General features: G+C 50.8%; 1 protein-coding gene across 1 annotated transcript in view; it reads right to left on the reverse strand.

The window, feature by feature from the left end:
• Window positions 1-7,317: 7,317 nt before the first annotated feature.
• Window positions 7,318-14,530, reverse strand: part of IFNLR1 (interferon lambda receptor 1) — a gene marked incomplete at its 5' end in the record, with an annotated part of 18,894 nt that continues 11,681 nt past the window's right edge. The window contains 4 exons of the mRNA XM_040471530.1: window positions 7,318-8,638; window positions 9,616-9,749; window positions 10,070-10,229; window positions 12,478-12,620. Coding sequence (XP_040327464.1) covers window positions 7,868-8,638; window positions 9,616-9,749; window positions 10,070-10,229; window positions 12,478-12,620 — 1,208 coding nt within the window. The remainder of the gene's footprint in view (window positions 8,639-9,615; window positions 9,750-10,069; window positions 10,230-12,477; window positions 12,621-14,530) is intronic.

Below are 14,530 nucleotides of genomic sequence, written 5' to 3' on the forward strand. Positions count from 1 at the left end.
GTTCATGGGCTTGAGTCCCATGTCGGGCTCTGTGCTGACAGCTCAGAGCCTGGAGCCTGCTTTGGGTTCTGTGTCTCCCTCTCTCCCTGCCCCTCCCCTGCTCATGCTCTGTCTCTCAAAAATGAATAAACATTAAAAAAAAAAAAAAGACTGGAAAGGACAACTCAGGTCAGGGCAAGGTGAGACATTAGCACCATCTTTGAAAAACCCTGACTATAACCCTAACCCTAACCTGTTGCGTGAATAAGAGTCTCCTTTTATGTAACAGGAAAACGGGGGTGGGGAGGGGAAGTGGGAACACATATTAAGGAGACAAATTCTTTTGATTTAAGGAAATAGCTTTCAGTATGGTGGTGTGGCTGATTTTAGGATGGGCTGCTCTTGGTTGCTGGCGGTATTCAGTGAATGGCTGTGACCACTGGTAGATATTTCATAATAATTCCATTCTTTGGTCTTTAAAATTCAATGGCTCTTGTCTTCCCAGTGAGGGAGAAAACATTCTGAATGCAAAGAGATCTTCCACGTGGCTGAGTATAGAGCCTTTAAAAAAAAAAAAAAAATTAATGGGGCGCCTGGGTGGCTCAGTCGGTTGAGCGTCCGACTTCGGCTCAGGTCATGATCTCGGGGTCCGTGAGTTCCAGCCCCGCGTCGGGCTCTGTGCTGACAGCTCGGAGCCTGGAGCCTGTTTCAGATTCTGTGTCTCCTTCTCTCTCTGACCCTCCCCCATTCATGCTCTGTCTCTCTCTGTCCCAAAAATAAATAAACTTAAAATAAAAAAAAAATTAATGTTTATTTATTTTTGAGAGAGAGAGAGAGAGAGAGAGAGAGAGAGAGTGCCAGGGAGGGGCAGAGAAAGAGGGAGACACAGAATCTAAAGCAGACTTCAGGCACTGAGTTGTCAGCACAGAACCCGATGCGAGGCTTGAACCCACGAACCATGAGACCCTGACCTGAGCCGACGTCGGACACTTAACCAACTGAGCCACCCAGGCGCCCAGAAAAACGCATTCGTTTGCTTTCTAATAAATTTCTCCAATGCACCTTGCATTGTCTTGCCTCTGAGCCTTTATCCAAGCTGTGCTGCTGCCTGGAATACACTTCCCACCCCCCTTTTTTCCTAATTCTGGCTCATTCTTCAGACCTCTTCTCAAATTCTCTTCCTCCAGGAAGCCTTCCCTGTGTGAGCCTCTCACCAGGTTGGGTTAGGAGCCCCAGTTGTGTTCCCCTGGCCTCCTGAATCTCACCCGTCCTCATGTATATCACACTGTAGGATTAGTTTCCTGCTGTTGCCAACTGTGGGGACAAAAGGTGTAATTTGCTCCCCTTGATCTCTCAGTGGATCAGCCGAGAGGAAATAGCCGGTGATATTTTCTCAATGAAAAAAAAAAAAAAAGCACATCTTAAAATGACAAATACTCAGGAATGTGAAGTGCCTGCTTCCGTGCTTCTTCCCTTCTTCCCTTCCCTTCCCTTCTTTCAACACCCAGGGATGCTGGAACCAGTTCTGCAGAAGCAAGAGCATCAGAGGGCAGAGGGCTGGGGGAGGGGGGAGTGCTGTTCCCTTGGTTGATGACTCAGCAGTCAGAGAGCCTGAAGGGGGTCCCTGATCCTTCATGGCGGGGAAGAACGAGGCAGGTGCAAAGCCCTGGTGACCTACCCCCAAGCCTCTTCTTAGAGAAAAGCCTGAGAATCAGACTCACTTTGCAGTCCGTGGCTCCAAGTCTCAGCTGTGTCGACTGGGGACATTGACTTAGTGTCCCAGGTCGGGAGCCTGGGTCTGGTCCCAACCTTGCGCCTGACTCTAGGTGACCTTAGTGGGCCTTGTCCCCTCTCTGGGCCTCAGTTTCTCTGTCAGTGAGGAGGCTTTGGCCCAGAAGGCCTCTAAGAGCTCTTGGAATTTGAATGGCCCCCGTTTCTATGTCATTAAGGGGTTGGAAACCCAAGAATTCCGTTCATGGCTACTGCCAGTGACACACGCACACATTCAGCCCAGTGTTTATTGACTCTCCTTATAATTTCAGCTGTCTCTCGGGGTGAGGAATTCTAAAAGCTCATTACCTGCTTAGAAGACCATGCTTCTGCATAAAAACAAGATCTGTGTAAAAGACCTCTCTGACCTCAGCCGTAGCGATCTCTTACTCGACACATCCCCAAAGGCAAGGGAATTAAAAGCAAAAATGAATTACTGGGACCTTATGAAGATAAAAAGCTTCTGCACAGCAAAGGAAACAACCAACAAAACTAAAAGGCAACCAACGGAATGGGAAAAGATATTTGCAAATGACATATCGGACAAAGGGCTAGTATCCAAAATCTATAAAGAGCTCACCAAACTCCACACCCGAAAAACAAACAACCCAGTGAAGAACTGGGCAGAAAACATGCATAGACACTTCTCTAAAGAAGACATCCGGATGGCCAACAGGCACATGAAAAGATGCTCAACGTCGCTCCTCGTCAGGGAAATACAAATCAAAACCACACTCAGATATCAGCTCACGCCAGTCAGAGTGGCCAAAATGAACAAATCAGGAGACTATAGATGCTGGCGAGGATGTGGAGAAACGGGAACCCTCTTGCACTGTTGGTGGGAATGCAAATTGGTGCAGCCACTCTGGAAAACAGTGTGGAGGTTCCTCAGAAAATTAAAAATAGACCTACCCTATGACCCAGCAATAGCACTGCTAGGAATTTACCCAAGGGATACAGGAGTGCTGATGCATAGGGGCACTTGTACCCCAATGTTTATAGCATCACTCTCAAGAATAGCCAAATTATGGAAAGAGCCTAAATGTCCACCAACTGATGAATGGATAAAGAAATTGTGGTTTATATACACAATGGAGTACTACGTGGCAATGAGAAAGAATGAAATATGGCCCTTTGTAGCAACGTGGATGGAACTGGAAAGTGTGATGCTAAGTGAAATAAGCCATACAGAGAAAGACAGATACCATATGTTTTCACTCTCATGTGGATCCTGAGAAACTTAACAGAAACCCATGGGGGAGGGGAAGGAAGAAAAAAAAGAGGTTAGAGTGGGAGAGAGCCAAAGCATAAGAGACTCTTAAAAACTGAGAACAAACTGAGGGTTGATGGGGGGTGGGAGGGAGGGGAGGGTGGGTGATGGGTATTGAGGAGGGCACCTTTTGGGATGAGCACTGGGTGTTGTATGGAAACCAATTTGACAATAAATTTCATATATTGGAAAAAAAACTCGTAGTATTGTACACTTTAACAAGTGAATTTTACTAATGTCGATTATAATGTAATAAAGCTGACTGAAAAAAATTAAAAAAAAAAAAACAACAAGATCTGTGTCTCAAGCTAGAACTGGGGGACCAGTTTCACACACGCCGTGGCAGCCAGGAAGTGAACAGAACGTGGGCTTTGGGCAGACAGACCCCAGTTCCAATCGCAGCTCTGAACCTGAGGTGTGCAGGTAGGTCTGTAGACCGTTTCTGAGGAGGGGCTCTCACGTGTCTCCTCTGTTGCAGAAAGAGGAACCAAAGACCAAGGGAAGTCCTTTAAAAACCTTCACAAAAACCTGGACCCCTGGGTGTGTGGGCATGGGGATGGCTGGAGTGATACACATTCCCTCAGGGTCTGAGTTGCCCATAGCTGGGCCCCGGGGATGGACGGGAGCCAGGGTTTATAACTTCTCATCTCGGCAGCTCACCTGGATGCCTCATTCTTGTTTCTTCTGCACACGGTGCTTTCTTGCTCCTTGGAGAGGGAAACAGGGCCATCGCAGGTTGGAATTTACATGTTCTACACCCAGGCAGCCAAGACTTCTGAATTCCCCGGAGAGGGACTTGTTGGATCAGCTCAGCGTGGGTCTAGCACCTGCCCTGGCATTGGTAAATGGTGACGATCTGCAGGTACCGTGCTCGCCAGTTACCAAGTGGCCTTGGGACAGTCACTGGAAGCTGGGAGCTTCTCCTCGGCAGAGATCTACTGGAATGAGTTCGGGTTTGCAAGGCCAGCCACAGAGGATGTTCTGTATCCTTCCACGGACCACTGTTGCAATAGGGTGTGATGTCAGGGTGGTGGACACAGCTTGGGCCTGACTGTAGCTAGCGGTGTGAGTGTCCCGCCCCTGCCCCACGGCACTCACCTTTCTCATGCACTCAGCTTGATGGCTTCCAACTGCACATGTCTATGACTTGTGGGAGAGAGTGGCCCTCTGTATAGGGTTGATGGGCATGGTGAATACATTCCCAGGTCCTGCTCCTGCAGAACAAATCTGCAGAGTCCCAAAGCCCTCCAGGGGGACTGAGTCCCAACTGCCCAGAACAGTGACCTATCTGGTTATGTACCTGAACAGGCTGCTTTCCTTCCCTGCCTGGCTTCCCACTCCCCTCTTGGTGCTTTCTGGAATCCCATAACTGCCTCTTATTCCCAAATTCCAGTGTCTGGGGCAGCTGCTGGGGACCCCAACCCAAGATCCTTGTGGGATGAGTGGTGAGGACCCTTTGAGAAATAATAGCAGTACATCTCCATTCAATCCTGCCATTTTCTCTAAAAACAGTAGATACCAAAGACCATTAGGGGATTATTTAAATGTGATGTAAACCTAGAACATTAGAAATAGATACAAACACCTAGGTACAGTACATAATCTCAGTGTGCTAAAAATTACAATGTTGGGGCACCTGGGCGGCTCAGTTAAGCATGCAATCCTTGATTTTGGCTCAGGTCACGATCCCAGGGTCTTGGCATGGAGCCCTGCGTCAGACTGTGTTAAGCAGGGAGCCTGCTTAAGATTCTCCCTCTCCCTCCGCCCCTCTCCCCTGCTTGCACTCTCTCTCTCTCTCTTCCAAATAAAATTTTAAACAATTATTTAACAAATTTTTATTCACTTAAAAAAATAGTTACAATGTGGCTTTAGCATAAGGCGTCTCCCCCATAACCTTCAACCGAGGCCGCGGCCCCGGGGCTCACTCCATGCACTTCCCGGCCGCCCTGTACATGAGGGCTCTGTAAACAGTTGAGTGCTGAGCATGCCCAACAAATTATTATACTGAACATCATGCTCTCTCCTAACGCTTCCTATGGCTTTTTGTTGATGACTTAATGACTCTAAAAGAGCTGGCATTGAGAATTACTAAAAAAGCTCGGCCTATCTCAGAAATGAAACTTGGAAAGCAATGCTTGAAAAAATAACAAGGCTTAAACACACACACACACACGTGCGCACACACAACAGCAGGGTTTAAGGAAAGGGATCGAATGCTTCCTTCTCAGAAGCCCAAGACAATACTGATGATAGCTTTTGGTTTTTTTGAAGTTACCTCCATGAAGCAGCTGGGTCTCAGAAAGAATGTCAGTTAGCAACCGTCTGGGCATTTTCCTGAAGACTTGGCTCTGAGCCACAGCCTTCCCTAGCTCTGTGGCTTTCAGTGTGTTTTCCCTCCTCTGTGCTCAGGGATGTGGACAAGCCCTAACTCCTGCAGAAATGCATACGTGTGGGTGCGTGCATGTGCACATATGTGGGAGCCCCAGCAGTGGTGAAGGCCTCTTGCCAGTTCAGTGCCCCTCGGAAATCCTTGCTGAGACTGACGCGGCCAAGGGCACAGGGGTTGGCCCAGCTGGCCAGAGACCAAAGAGCTCATCTATAGTAAGAGCACATTTCTTTGTTTGAAACAAAAGACAGGTATTCAATCAAACAAGCAGTGTGCTAACTTTTTCTTTAGCAGGGGAACCCCCTCCCCACCGAGCACAGCCTCTCACGGAAGGCCATGGGGTGGAGCGGGACACTGGGAGACTGCTCTGGCCGTCGTGGGGGTCCAGTAGTCCCTGGCAGCCTCCGCCCATGAAACCCAAGACTGTTTGGGAGCGTGGTTGGAGAACCCCTAGACCAGATTCCCTTTTCCGGATCCTTCATTTAATGTCGTGCCTTCTTGTTGCCTTCAGAACAACAAGCTTGTGTGGGTGGAATGGCTACAAAGATGCTTTTTTCACAAACGTCGAAAACGCCCTGCTACACGGCAGGGCCCAGGTCTCGGAGCCAAGATTGTTCAGATGCTCAGCCACAAAATGACAAAAAGCTTGGTCCCTATAGGCGAACGCTCAGCTATGCTCGCCCGTACCCTGGTGGGTATAGGTTAACAAGGCAGTTGTTTGAGAACACCCGTCGCTACCCCCCGGGTAAGGCTAGTCACCTTGTAGGAGGGTTGACAACACTGACTCCATCTTTGGCTCTCCATCTTGTTCATGTCTGCTCCACGACCTTCCTCAGGACTATGTGTCCCGGGCCCTCGGAGATTAATAGATATATCTTAGAAATGCCCACCAAGGCCGGGATGGGGGGCGGCTTGTTTTAGCCTCCCACGAATCCGTTAGAGAGAACATAGTCTTTCTCTTTCCTGATGCACAGGATCTAATTAAAGGCTAGCTGTCAACCTGGGGCACGCAAGCCCTTTGAGGTGCAGGCGAACCCTCTGATCTCACTACAACGCCCTTCTGAGTGTCCCCTGGCCCCTTCAAACCTGCCAGCTGAGGTCTGGATTTTGCAGAGAATTCCGATGCAGCTGCGTGGCTTATCCTTCCCCCAACAACGCCCCCTCCCCCCGCCACACCCCATCAGTAAATTACCCTGAACAAAACTCTGTGAAAACTGCACGGAGTCGCCTACTTCGTTTCCTGGCCTCAAAGCGCCATCTCGGTTTGGGGGATACTTTACCGTCTCTCTGCCACCTTCTAACATACCTGCTTCCAGGAGACACCGAGTCTCATAATTGGAAGGGAAAATGGGACTTCTTTATAACCAGAGGTCTAAAGTGCGGTCTAAAACAGGGATCACAGACCCAGGAGTCCAGTTCTCTGACGGGTCGTTACCCCACCCCCAACAAATCAGACCCCTCGGAGGGTGGATCTCTCGGTTCTTTCTTTTCTGGGAAAGGGGAGAGCGATCCGGGTCCTTGTTGGCTGGGCTCGGACTTCTGAGAGTGAGGTTTCCTGACCAGGAGGAGAGAGGAAGTGAAGGTGGAGGGCAGGAGGTAGACGAAGGGGAGACCAGAGAAAAGTGAATGCTGCTAGTCAAAGTCACGTGACTGGTAAATGGCACGGCTGGGATTTGAAGCCAGGTCTGTCTGATAATAAAAGCTGTGGAGGGGAGCCCGGTTGGCTTCGTTGGTTAAGCGTCCGACTCTTGATTTAAGCTCAGGTCATGATCTCACAGCTCATGAACGTGAGCCCCGGGTCAGACTCTGTGCTGACCACGCAGAACCTGCTTGGGATTCTCTCTTTCCCTCTCTCTTTGCCCCTCCACTGCTCATGCTCTCTCTCTCTCTCTCTCTCTCTCTCTCTCTCTCTCTCAAAAAAAAAAAAAAAAAAAAAAAAAAAAGCTGTGTTAATTCCGTAAGTCAGAGACTATCCCCTGCTTACTGGGTTTTTCTTCACTGAGGCCCACGCTAGAGGACTCATGAACCAGGAGGCTGAGACTCAGGGGAGGTGGGAGCTCAGCAGGTGCTGGAGAAAGGTATGACACTCATAAAGATGTGCTCCAAACCTCCCTCCCCCCAGATCCAGATGGTCCCTTGTGGCGTCAGCCCTTGGTTGTCTACTGTGACCTGACCTTTGACATTGTCCAGAGATGCTTTCTCTAACTGCCCCGTCACCCCAAAGGCAGTGGGGTGATGTGACAGCCAGCCAGCCTCTGACCTCGGCCCATTCTTGTCCTCACCCTTCTTAGAGCTCGGCCCGAAGCCGGCGAGTCAAAGGATGGGGTGGCTGCTGCGACTGGGGTTTCTAAAGTGCCGTAAGAGCCCTCTGTGGACTCAGGCAGGATGCGCCCAGGCTCTCAAGTCCAGGTGGCGTCTTGGGTCCTTGGAAAGCTTAGACTTGGAGGGATGCTGAAGAAAGCTTACCTGGCCATGTAATGCCCCAGTGTCCCGCCTCCGACTTCAGCCTTCTGGAGGCTCTCAGCCCTCCAGTTGCCAGTAACGTCACCCTCGATTTCTGATTCTCTCTCCCCTCCTCCTCCTTCTTCTTCCCCCTCCTCCTCCGCTTCCTCCTCAGGGCTGCTGTCCCAGCAAAAGGTCAGTGTGTGAAGAGAAACTGGGGGCTCCCCAGGGACCAGATTCAGCCCTGGTGATGAAAAGCAGCTGGTCCAGGAGGAAAGGTTGTCTTTCAGGGGATCTTCCAGGAAACTCAGGTCCTGGGAGAATTCGTGGAGGAGGAGAGGCTCCTGACAGCCATCCCCACCTGGCCCTTGGCCCGATCCCTTCTTGGCTAAACAACAAGACTCAGGCTCATCCCAGGGAGAGGAGCCCCCAGTGCTGGCCCCGCTTCTGTCTGAAGCATCCGCAGCTGAGGAGCCTTCGGCCTGGCTGGGAGGAGTCCAGGTGCCCCCCACCTCCGAGTGCCCCGGGGTCCGGTGGTCCTGCCCCAGGAAGGGCGGTGGTTCAATGTAGGGCTGGAAGCTGACACCGTCATCTGTGTCCTCCTCATCGTCCTTCTCCTCCTCAGCACTGTCCTCCTCTGATCCTGCCTGGACAGTGGCTGGGGTCCTGACACTAGGGCTCGGCCCGACCCTTCTGGTCAGTTCCTTTTGGGGACAGAGGATCAAGGCATCTGGGGACTCAGGGCCACAGGGCTGAAAGGTTGCCACGGGGCGTCTGTGTCCAGTAAAGTCCTGATTTGGGGAGGGGAGAAAAGAAGGGAAAATTTAGGCTTTCCTGAAGCCTGGGTCCCCCCGGAAACAGACCCCGAGACAAAGATTCAAATGTAAATAGTTCTTTTGGGAAGTGATCCCAGGAAACACTAGCAAGGGAGTAGGAAATTTCAGTGGGGCTGGGGAGAGCCGCCCATAAGAGGGTATCATCAGGCAAGTTACCCCTGGGGTAACCGAGCTGGGGGCTCAGGGCACCATCGGGTGAGGGGCGGGGCGGGGTGCAGAAATGTCTAACACAGACGTTGTCATTCAGTTGGGATTTCCCTGCGGGTCCCAGCGCCAGGGACTTTGAAACCACTCCTGTGTGGCCAAGACACTCAGAATCCATCCTCAAAGCCATCCTGACCCAAGTGCCCACCACACCTCACCTATGGCCCAGCCACCCTCAGCAGACCCTCATTTGAACAAATTGGACCCATCTGACCTCTCCAGGCATCCCCCCTGCCCCAATTGGCCCACAGCCTTAAGGAAGTGAGGCAGCAGGCAAGGGAGGGGATCCCAGGGTCAGCCAAGGCAAGACTCACCCTTGGTTAAACCGTGAACTAAGTGTTGGGACCCTTCTAAGATTTCCCCTTTTGATACCACCCTCTCTCCTTCCCCCTTCTGGGCATCTCTCCTGAGTCCCAAGGCTGGTGGCCCTGCTCTCAGTACCTGACAAACCCGATGAAGTTATTTCACTATGGAGACTGAAGGCACTGCTCCCTACCATTTGAATTTTGGCGAAATTCAATTCAAATTGAATATTTGCCATTTGAATTTGGCGCCAAAGGAATGAATTACTAATGGTGGAAATTTAAACACAAAGACAGGAGATGTTCGCGGTGTGGACTATCTTGATAGTCTGGTCTGTCCGTCTGACCTATGGTCTAAGTCCAGCCCCATTTCCTTACTCTTAAACAAACCTCCCCTTCTGTTGCACATGCCCAGATTTGCCATACCAGGGCCCATGGCATCTTTGCCTGCTGAAACCAGGGGTTGTCTGTGAACCTCCTCCAGATCACATGGCCTATGGCAATGACCAACAGCAGTGGAAGCAGAAGCAGCAGCAACCCCAGGAATACCCAGTTGGCTCCTAAGGAAGGAAGAACAAGAACCACAGAAACAATGACCATGGCTGTCATCTATCAAGTGCACCTGTGCAGCAGGCCTTGCATACATTATCCCACGTGATCCTCATAAGAATTTACCGACCCTACAGATTATGGAAGCCAAGATTCAGAGAGGTTATGTAAGCTACCCAAAGACACACAGCGGGTATGGTGAAGCTGGGATTTTAATTGAGGTGAGTCTATCTCTAGACCCATGCTCTTGACCACCTTATGATAAAGACAGTCTGTCCCGGGGTGGGGGGGTGGGGTGGGAAACCTCACTTCTGTACCACTTTGCACTCACCTGGGGCCCCCAGGAAGAAGCAGGTAGGCTTAGAGAACCCACTGTACTTAGGATCACCAAAGGTGTAGATGGTTCTGGCACTGAGGCAGTAGGGTCCACTGGTGTCTGGCTGCAGGGGGATCTGGACTGGCTGGCCACGGGGAGTGGCTGGAAATCGTGTCTGTTCGGAGAGAGAACAGGGGTGGGCAGACCTGCTGTGGGGATGGGCTCTGCACAACCGGGACAGGGTGGGGCTGGCAAGATACTGCCGTGCACATCTTTCCCTGCGTTAAAGTTTAAGCATTAAGGGAGCACCTCCCAGCATCATCTGGCTTCTTTTCCACCGAGTCCTGAGGTACAGATGGTCTGAGCTCAGAAGCAGCCCTGCCACTCAAGGTGCCCCTTGTGTGCCACCCCCCAGGGCCTGCGGGTCCCTCTTTGAAGGGCAGATTCCGCAGGCTGCCTGCGCTCGGAGCCTCACGGTGTATTTGGGGGTAGGGAGCATGATTCAGTCATCACAGACCCGGAAAACGCTAGGCCTTCCCTGCCCAGTCTGGTGTGGGTCACATGTGGTGACTAGCACTTGAAGTGTGACTCGTCCAAACTGAGATGCGCTCCAACTATAAAATACACACAGGCTTCCAAAGACTGGGTGCGGGGCGCCTGGGTGGCTCAGTCGGTTTAGCATCTGACTTCGGCTCAGGTCATGATCTCACGGCTCGTGAGTTTGAGCCCCACGTCGGGCTCTGTGCTGACAGCCCGGAGCCTGGAGTCTGCTTCAGATGCTGTGTCTCCTTCTGTCTCTGCCCCTCCTCTACTCACATTGTGTCTCTCTGTCTCTCTGTCTCTCTCTGTCTCTCTCTCAAAAATAAACCTTAAAAAAACCTCAAAGACTAGGTGCAAAAAGTATGTAAAACATGCGAACAGTTTTCATATTATTTACATGTTGAAATGATAACATTTTATGGGATGAGATAAGTTATTAAAATGAAATTAACTTGGTTTTCTTCATTTAATGAGGAACATTTAAAATGACACATGTGGTTCACATTATATTTTTTAAATTGTTTAAAAATTTATTTGTTTATTTGTTTATTTATTTATTGAGAGAGAAAGAAGGCAGAAGTGAGCAAGGGGCAGAGAGAGAGAGAGAGAGAGAGAGAGAGAGAGAGAAGTGGGACTTGTGCTCACCCGATGTGGGACTTGAACTCATGAACCGCGAGATCATGACCTGAGCGAAAGTCAGACACTTAACAACTGAGTCACCCGGGCACCCACTCACATTCTACCTCTATTGGACGGGGGTGGTCTAGAATGTTTGAGTTGTTCTTGAAGAAAAAAAAAATTTTTAATCTTTGTTTATTTTTGAGAGAGAGAGAGCGCGCGCGCGCACGCGTGCGCAAGCGGGGGAGGGGCAGAGAGAGAGGGAAACACAGAATCCGAAGCAGGCTCTGGGCTCTGAGCTGTCAGCACAGAGCCCGACGTGGGGCTCGAACCCATGAACCATGAGATCACGACCTGAGCCAAAGTCAGATGCTTAACTGACTGAGCCACCCAGCTGCCCCTAGAATATTTGAGATATCCTTAAAGGCAGGGACCATCTGAAGATGATCTATATCCCTGGGATCCAGAATACATATGCAGAGTGTCAGGAGTGTGAATGCTGGTTCGGCAAGACAGAAAGAACAAAAACAGGGGACAGTAAACTACACGGGTCAAATGTGGCTTGCCACCATTTTTGTACACGGCGTTTTCCTAGAACACAGCTATGCCCATTTATAGACCTAGTGTCTATGGCTCCTTCTGTGCAGTAGACGTAGAGTTGACTAGCTGTGAAAGCCCACATGACTCTCAAATTCAAAAACATTTGCTATCTGGCTCTTGACGGGAAAAGTTGGCCGACCTCTGCCATCAATAAACATGTGCAGACAGGCACATGTTCGTATGTGAGAAACGAGTCTGGAGCTGGGTATTTGTGGTAGTCTCTGGGTACTTTTAGTTTTCTTCCTAGAGCGTATCTGTACTTTCTGATTTTTTGGTAATGAATCCAGGGGCTTGGCAAGCAGGCTTCCTAGTGCCTCTCATGCTTCCATCAGATATCATTGGGAAAAAAGGATTTCATAATTAAAAATGAAATATATATATGTATATTGGGTAGAAAAACTGTGCTGTTACCACCTATAATGCGAAGGGGCAGGATACCCTGTACTTGGCCTCTTAGGGGGAAAGGGCAGGGGTGGGCTGCAGGCCAATCGTGCTGCACAGAGTCAGGGAGTGACTGCCAGGGGTGGGGGTATGCGGGGAAGGCTTCCTGGAGTTGGTGTGCAGAAAGCAGGCAGGGAGGGTGAGAGGCACTGGGTTTTGGTGGGGCAGTAGGGGACGGGGCGGGGGGGGGGGTCCAGCCAGAGGGCAGGAAGGAGGCTTCCTACCTTATTCTTTGTTCCCTCCTTCCAGAAATCCACCTCGTACTTCAGATCCGGTGGGGGCATGCAGTGTGGCAGCTGATATGTGGCATTGATGCTCAGGATCTCCTCCTTCCGGGTGACTACCAGGACGGGTGGGGCTGGCTCCACTGGCAGAAATAGAACCGGACCTGTCAGCATCTATCCCCCTGTCCCCAGGCAGGTCTGCTCCCCCACCCTCCAACCCCCCGCTCCCCCCAAGCCCCGCCCCCAGCCCAGAGACCGCTCCTAGAAGGGGGAAAATGGCTCTAGTGTTTGCATCAAGAGCCTTCAAGCCATTTGGTTGAAGTCTTGCAGCGACCTTGGAAGGGAGCTACCACTATTCCCATCTTACAGAAGAGGCAAACTGAGGCTCGGAGAGGTCAAATGAACAGGCCAAGCTCACAGCTAACCTGCCTTTCCTCATGCTGTCCCTTGCACCTGGGCGCCCTTCCCGTATCGCTGGGCTGTCAGAATCTTGCCCACTTGGTGCCCTATCACCACAGAGCAGCTGCGAACAACACACACACATTATCTCGGTTCTGTGGGTCAGAGTCCAGTGGACTCCGATTACATATTAAGCCCTGGGCAGGGAGCTGGAGGGAACGGGGATCTTGACCTCCAGGAGCTGGAGGAAATTCGGGGGAAATGAAGTAAGCGAGAAAATGACCAGGGCCACAGCCGAGGGCAGGAAAAGGCAGGAAAGGTCATTCCGGCATGGAGTGTGCTATGGGAGAATCAGGAGAGCTTCAGGGAGGCGGAGGCAAAGCCAACATTAATACTACTTACAAAAGTAACCTCCTCGACGCGTCTTTCCTTCTAGTCTCTTATTCCTGTCCATCCTGTCCGTCCGTCCATCCACCTGTTCATCCTTCGCTCTTCTAGCCTGTCTGCCCGCTCGCCTTCCCACCCTTCCTTCCTTCCTTCCTTCCTCTTCCTTTATACTGTCTTCCTGCCTTTAGTCTAGCCAACCACCTGCTCGCCTACCATCCACCCTCCCCATCCATCCATTCTTCTTCACTTTCCATACATCTTTCCTTCTTGTCTGTCCCCCCTCCCTTGTTCTCCTTTCCTCCTGTCCTTCCGTCCCTTCCCAGGCAGCCAGTCAACCTTCTATTTGCTTCCATCTAGCCCGTGACCCGTCCATCTGCCTTTCCTTCCTGTTCTCCATCTTTCCCATCCACACACACTTCCTTCCTGGTGAGCAGGTCTTTCCATGTAGCCTTCTTCCTTCCCCTCCTCCACCGTGTCCTCTGCACCCCCTCCATGCGTCCTTTCTTCTTACCCATCCGTCCTTCTACCCTTTTCATCCATCCACCCAGCCAGCTTGTACCCAAGTCAGTTCTTCTTCCTTCCTACTCTCCCTCCCTGCCACCCTTCATTCAAGCCCTTCCTCCTCTCCATCGGAGCCTTAATTTGCTCGCAAGTATTTTGAGAAGGCTGGGCAGCAAGTTACAGATCTCAGCTCCGTGAGGATATTGTCTGAGTATTTATCTTCTCCTTCTTACCACCCCGCCTCACTCTTGGTCTGGTTCAAATACCGTGTTCAAGACTAGAAAGACCCAGATTCACGTTCCACCTCCATCCCTTATTAACTGTGTGTCCTGGCAATTTCCTTAACTTTTGTGAATCTTACTTATTATTTTTTTTTAAATGGGGCAATGAAAATGAACCCCACAGGTCTGTCGTTAGGATTAGAAATAAAATATATACTGGGGAGAGAAAAGTGCTCTCCTCACTCAGTGTTTGTTTGTTTGTTTTTATGACATTTATTTATTTATTTTTGAGAGACAGACCACGAACGGGGGAGGGGCAGAGAGACAGGGAGACACAGGATCTGAAACAGGCTCCAGGCTCTGAGCTGTCAGCACAGAGCCCATTGTGGGGCTCGAACCCACGAACCGCGAGATCGTGGCCTGAGCAGAGGTCGGACACTTTACTGATTGAGCCACCCAGGCACCCCAACACTGGTGATTTCTGAATGTGGTACACGTGGGGGATGATTTCCTCTCTATTTCTATTTTCTTTGCCCCCCCCCCCC

The sequence above is a fragment of the Herpailurus yagouaroundi genome, unplaced genomic scaffold (genome assembly GCF_014898765.1).
Source record: "Herpailurus yagouaroundi ecotype Mexico unplaced genomic scaffold, PumYag 77, whole genome shotgun sequence".
In the NCBI taxonomy this organism is placed as follows: Eukaryota; Metazoa; Chordata; class Mammalia; order Carnivora; family Felidae; genus Herpailurus; species Herpailurus yagouaroundi.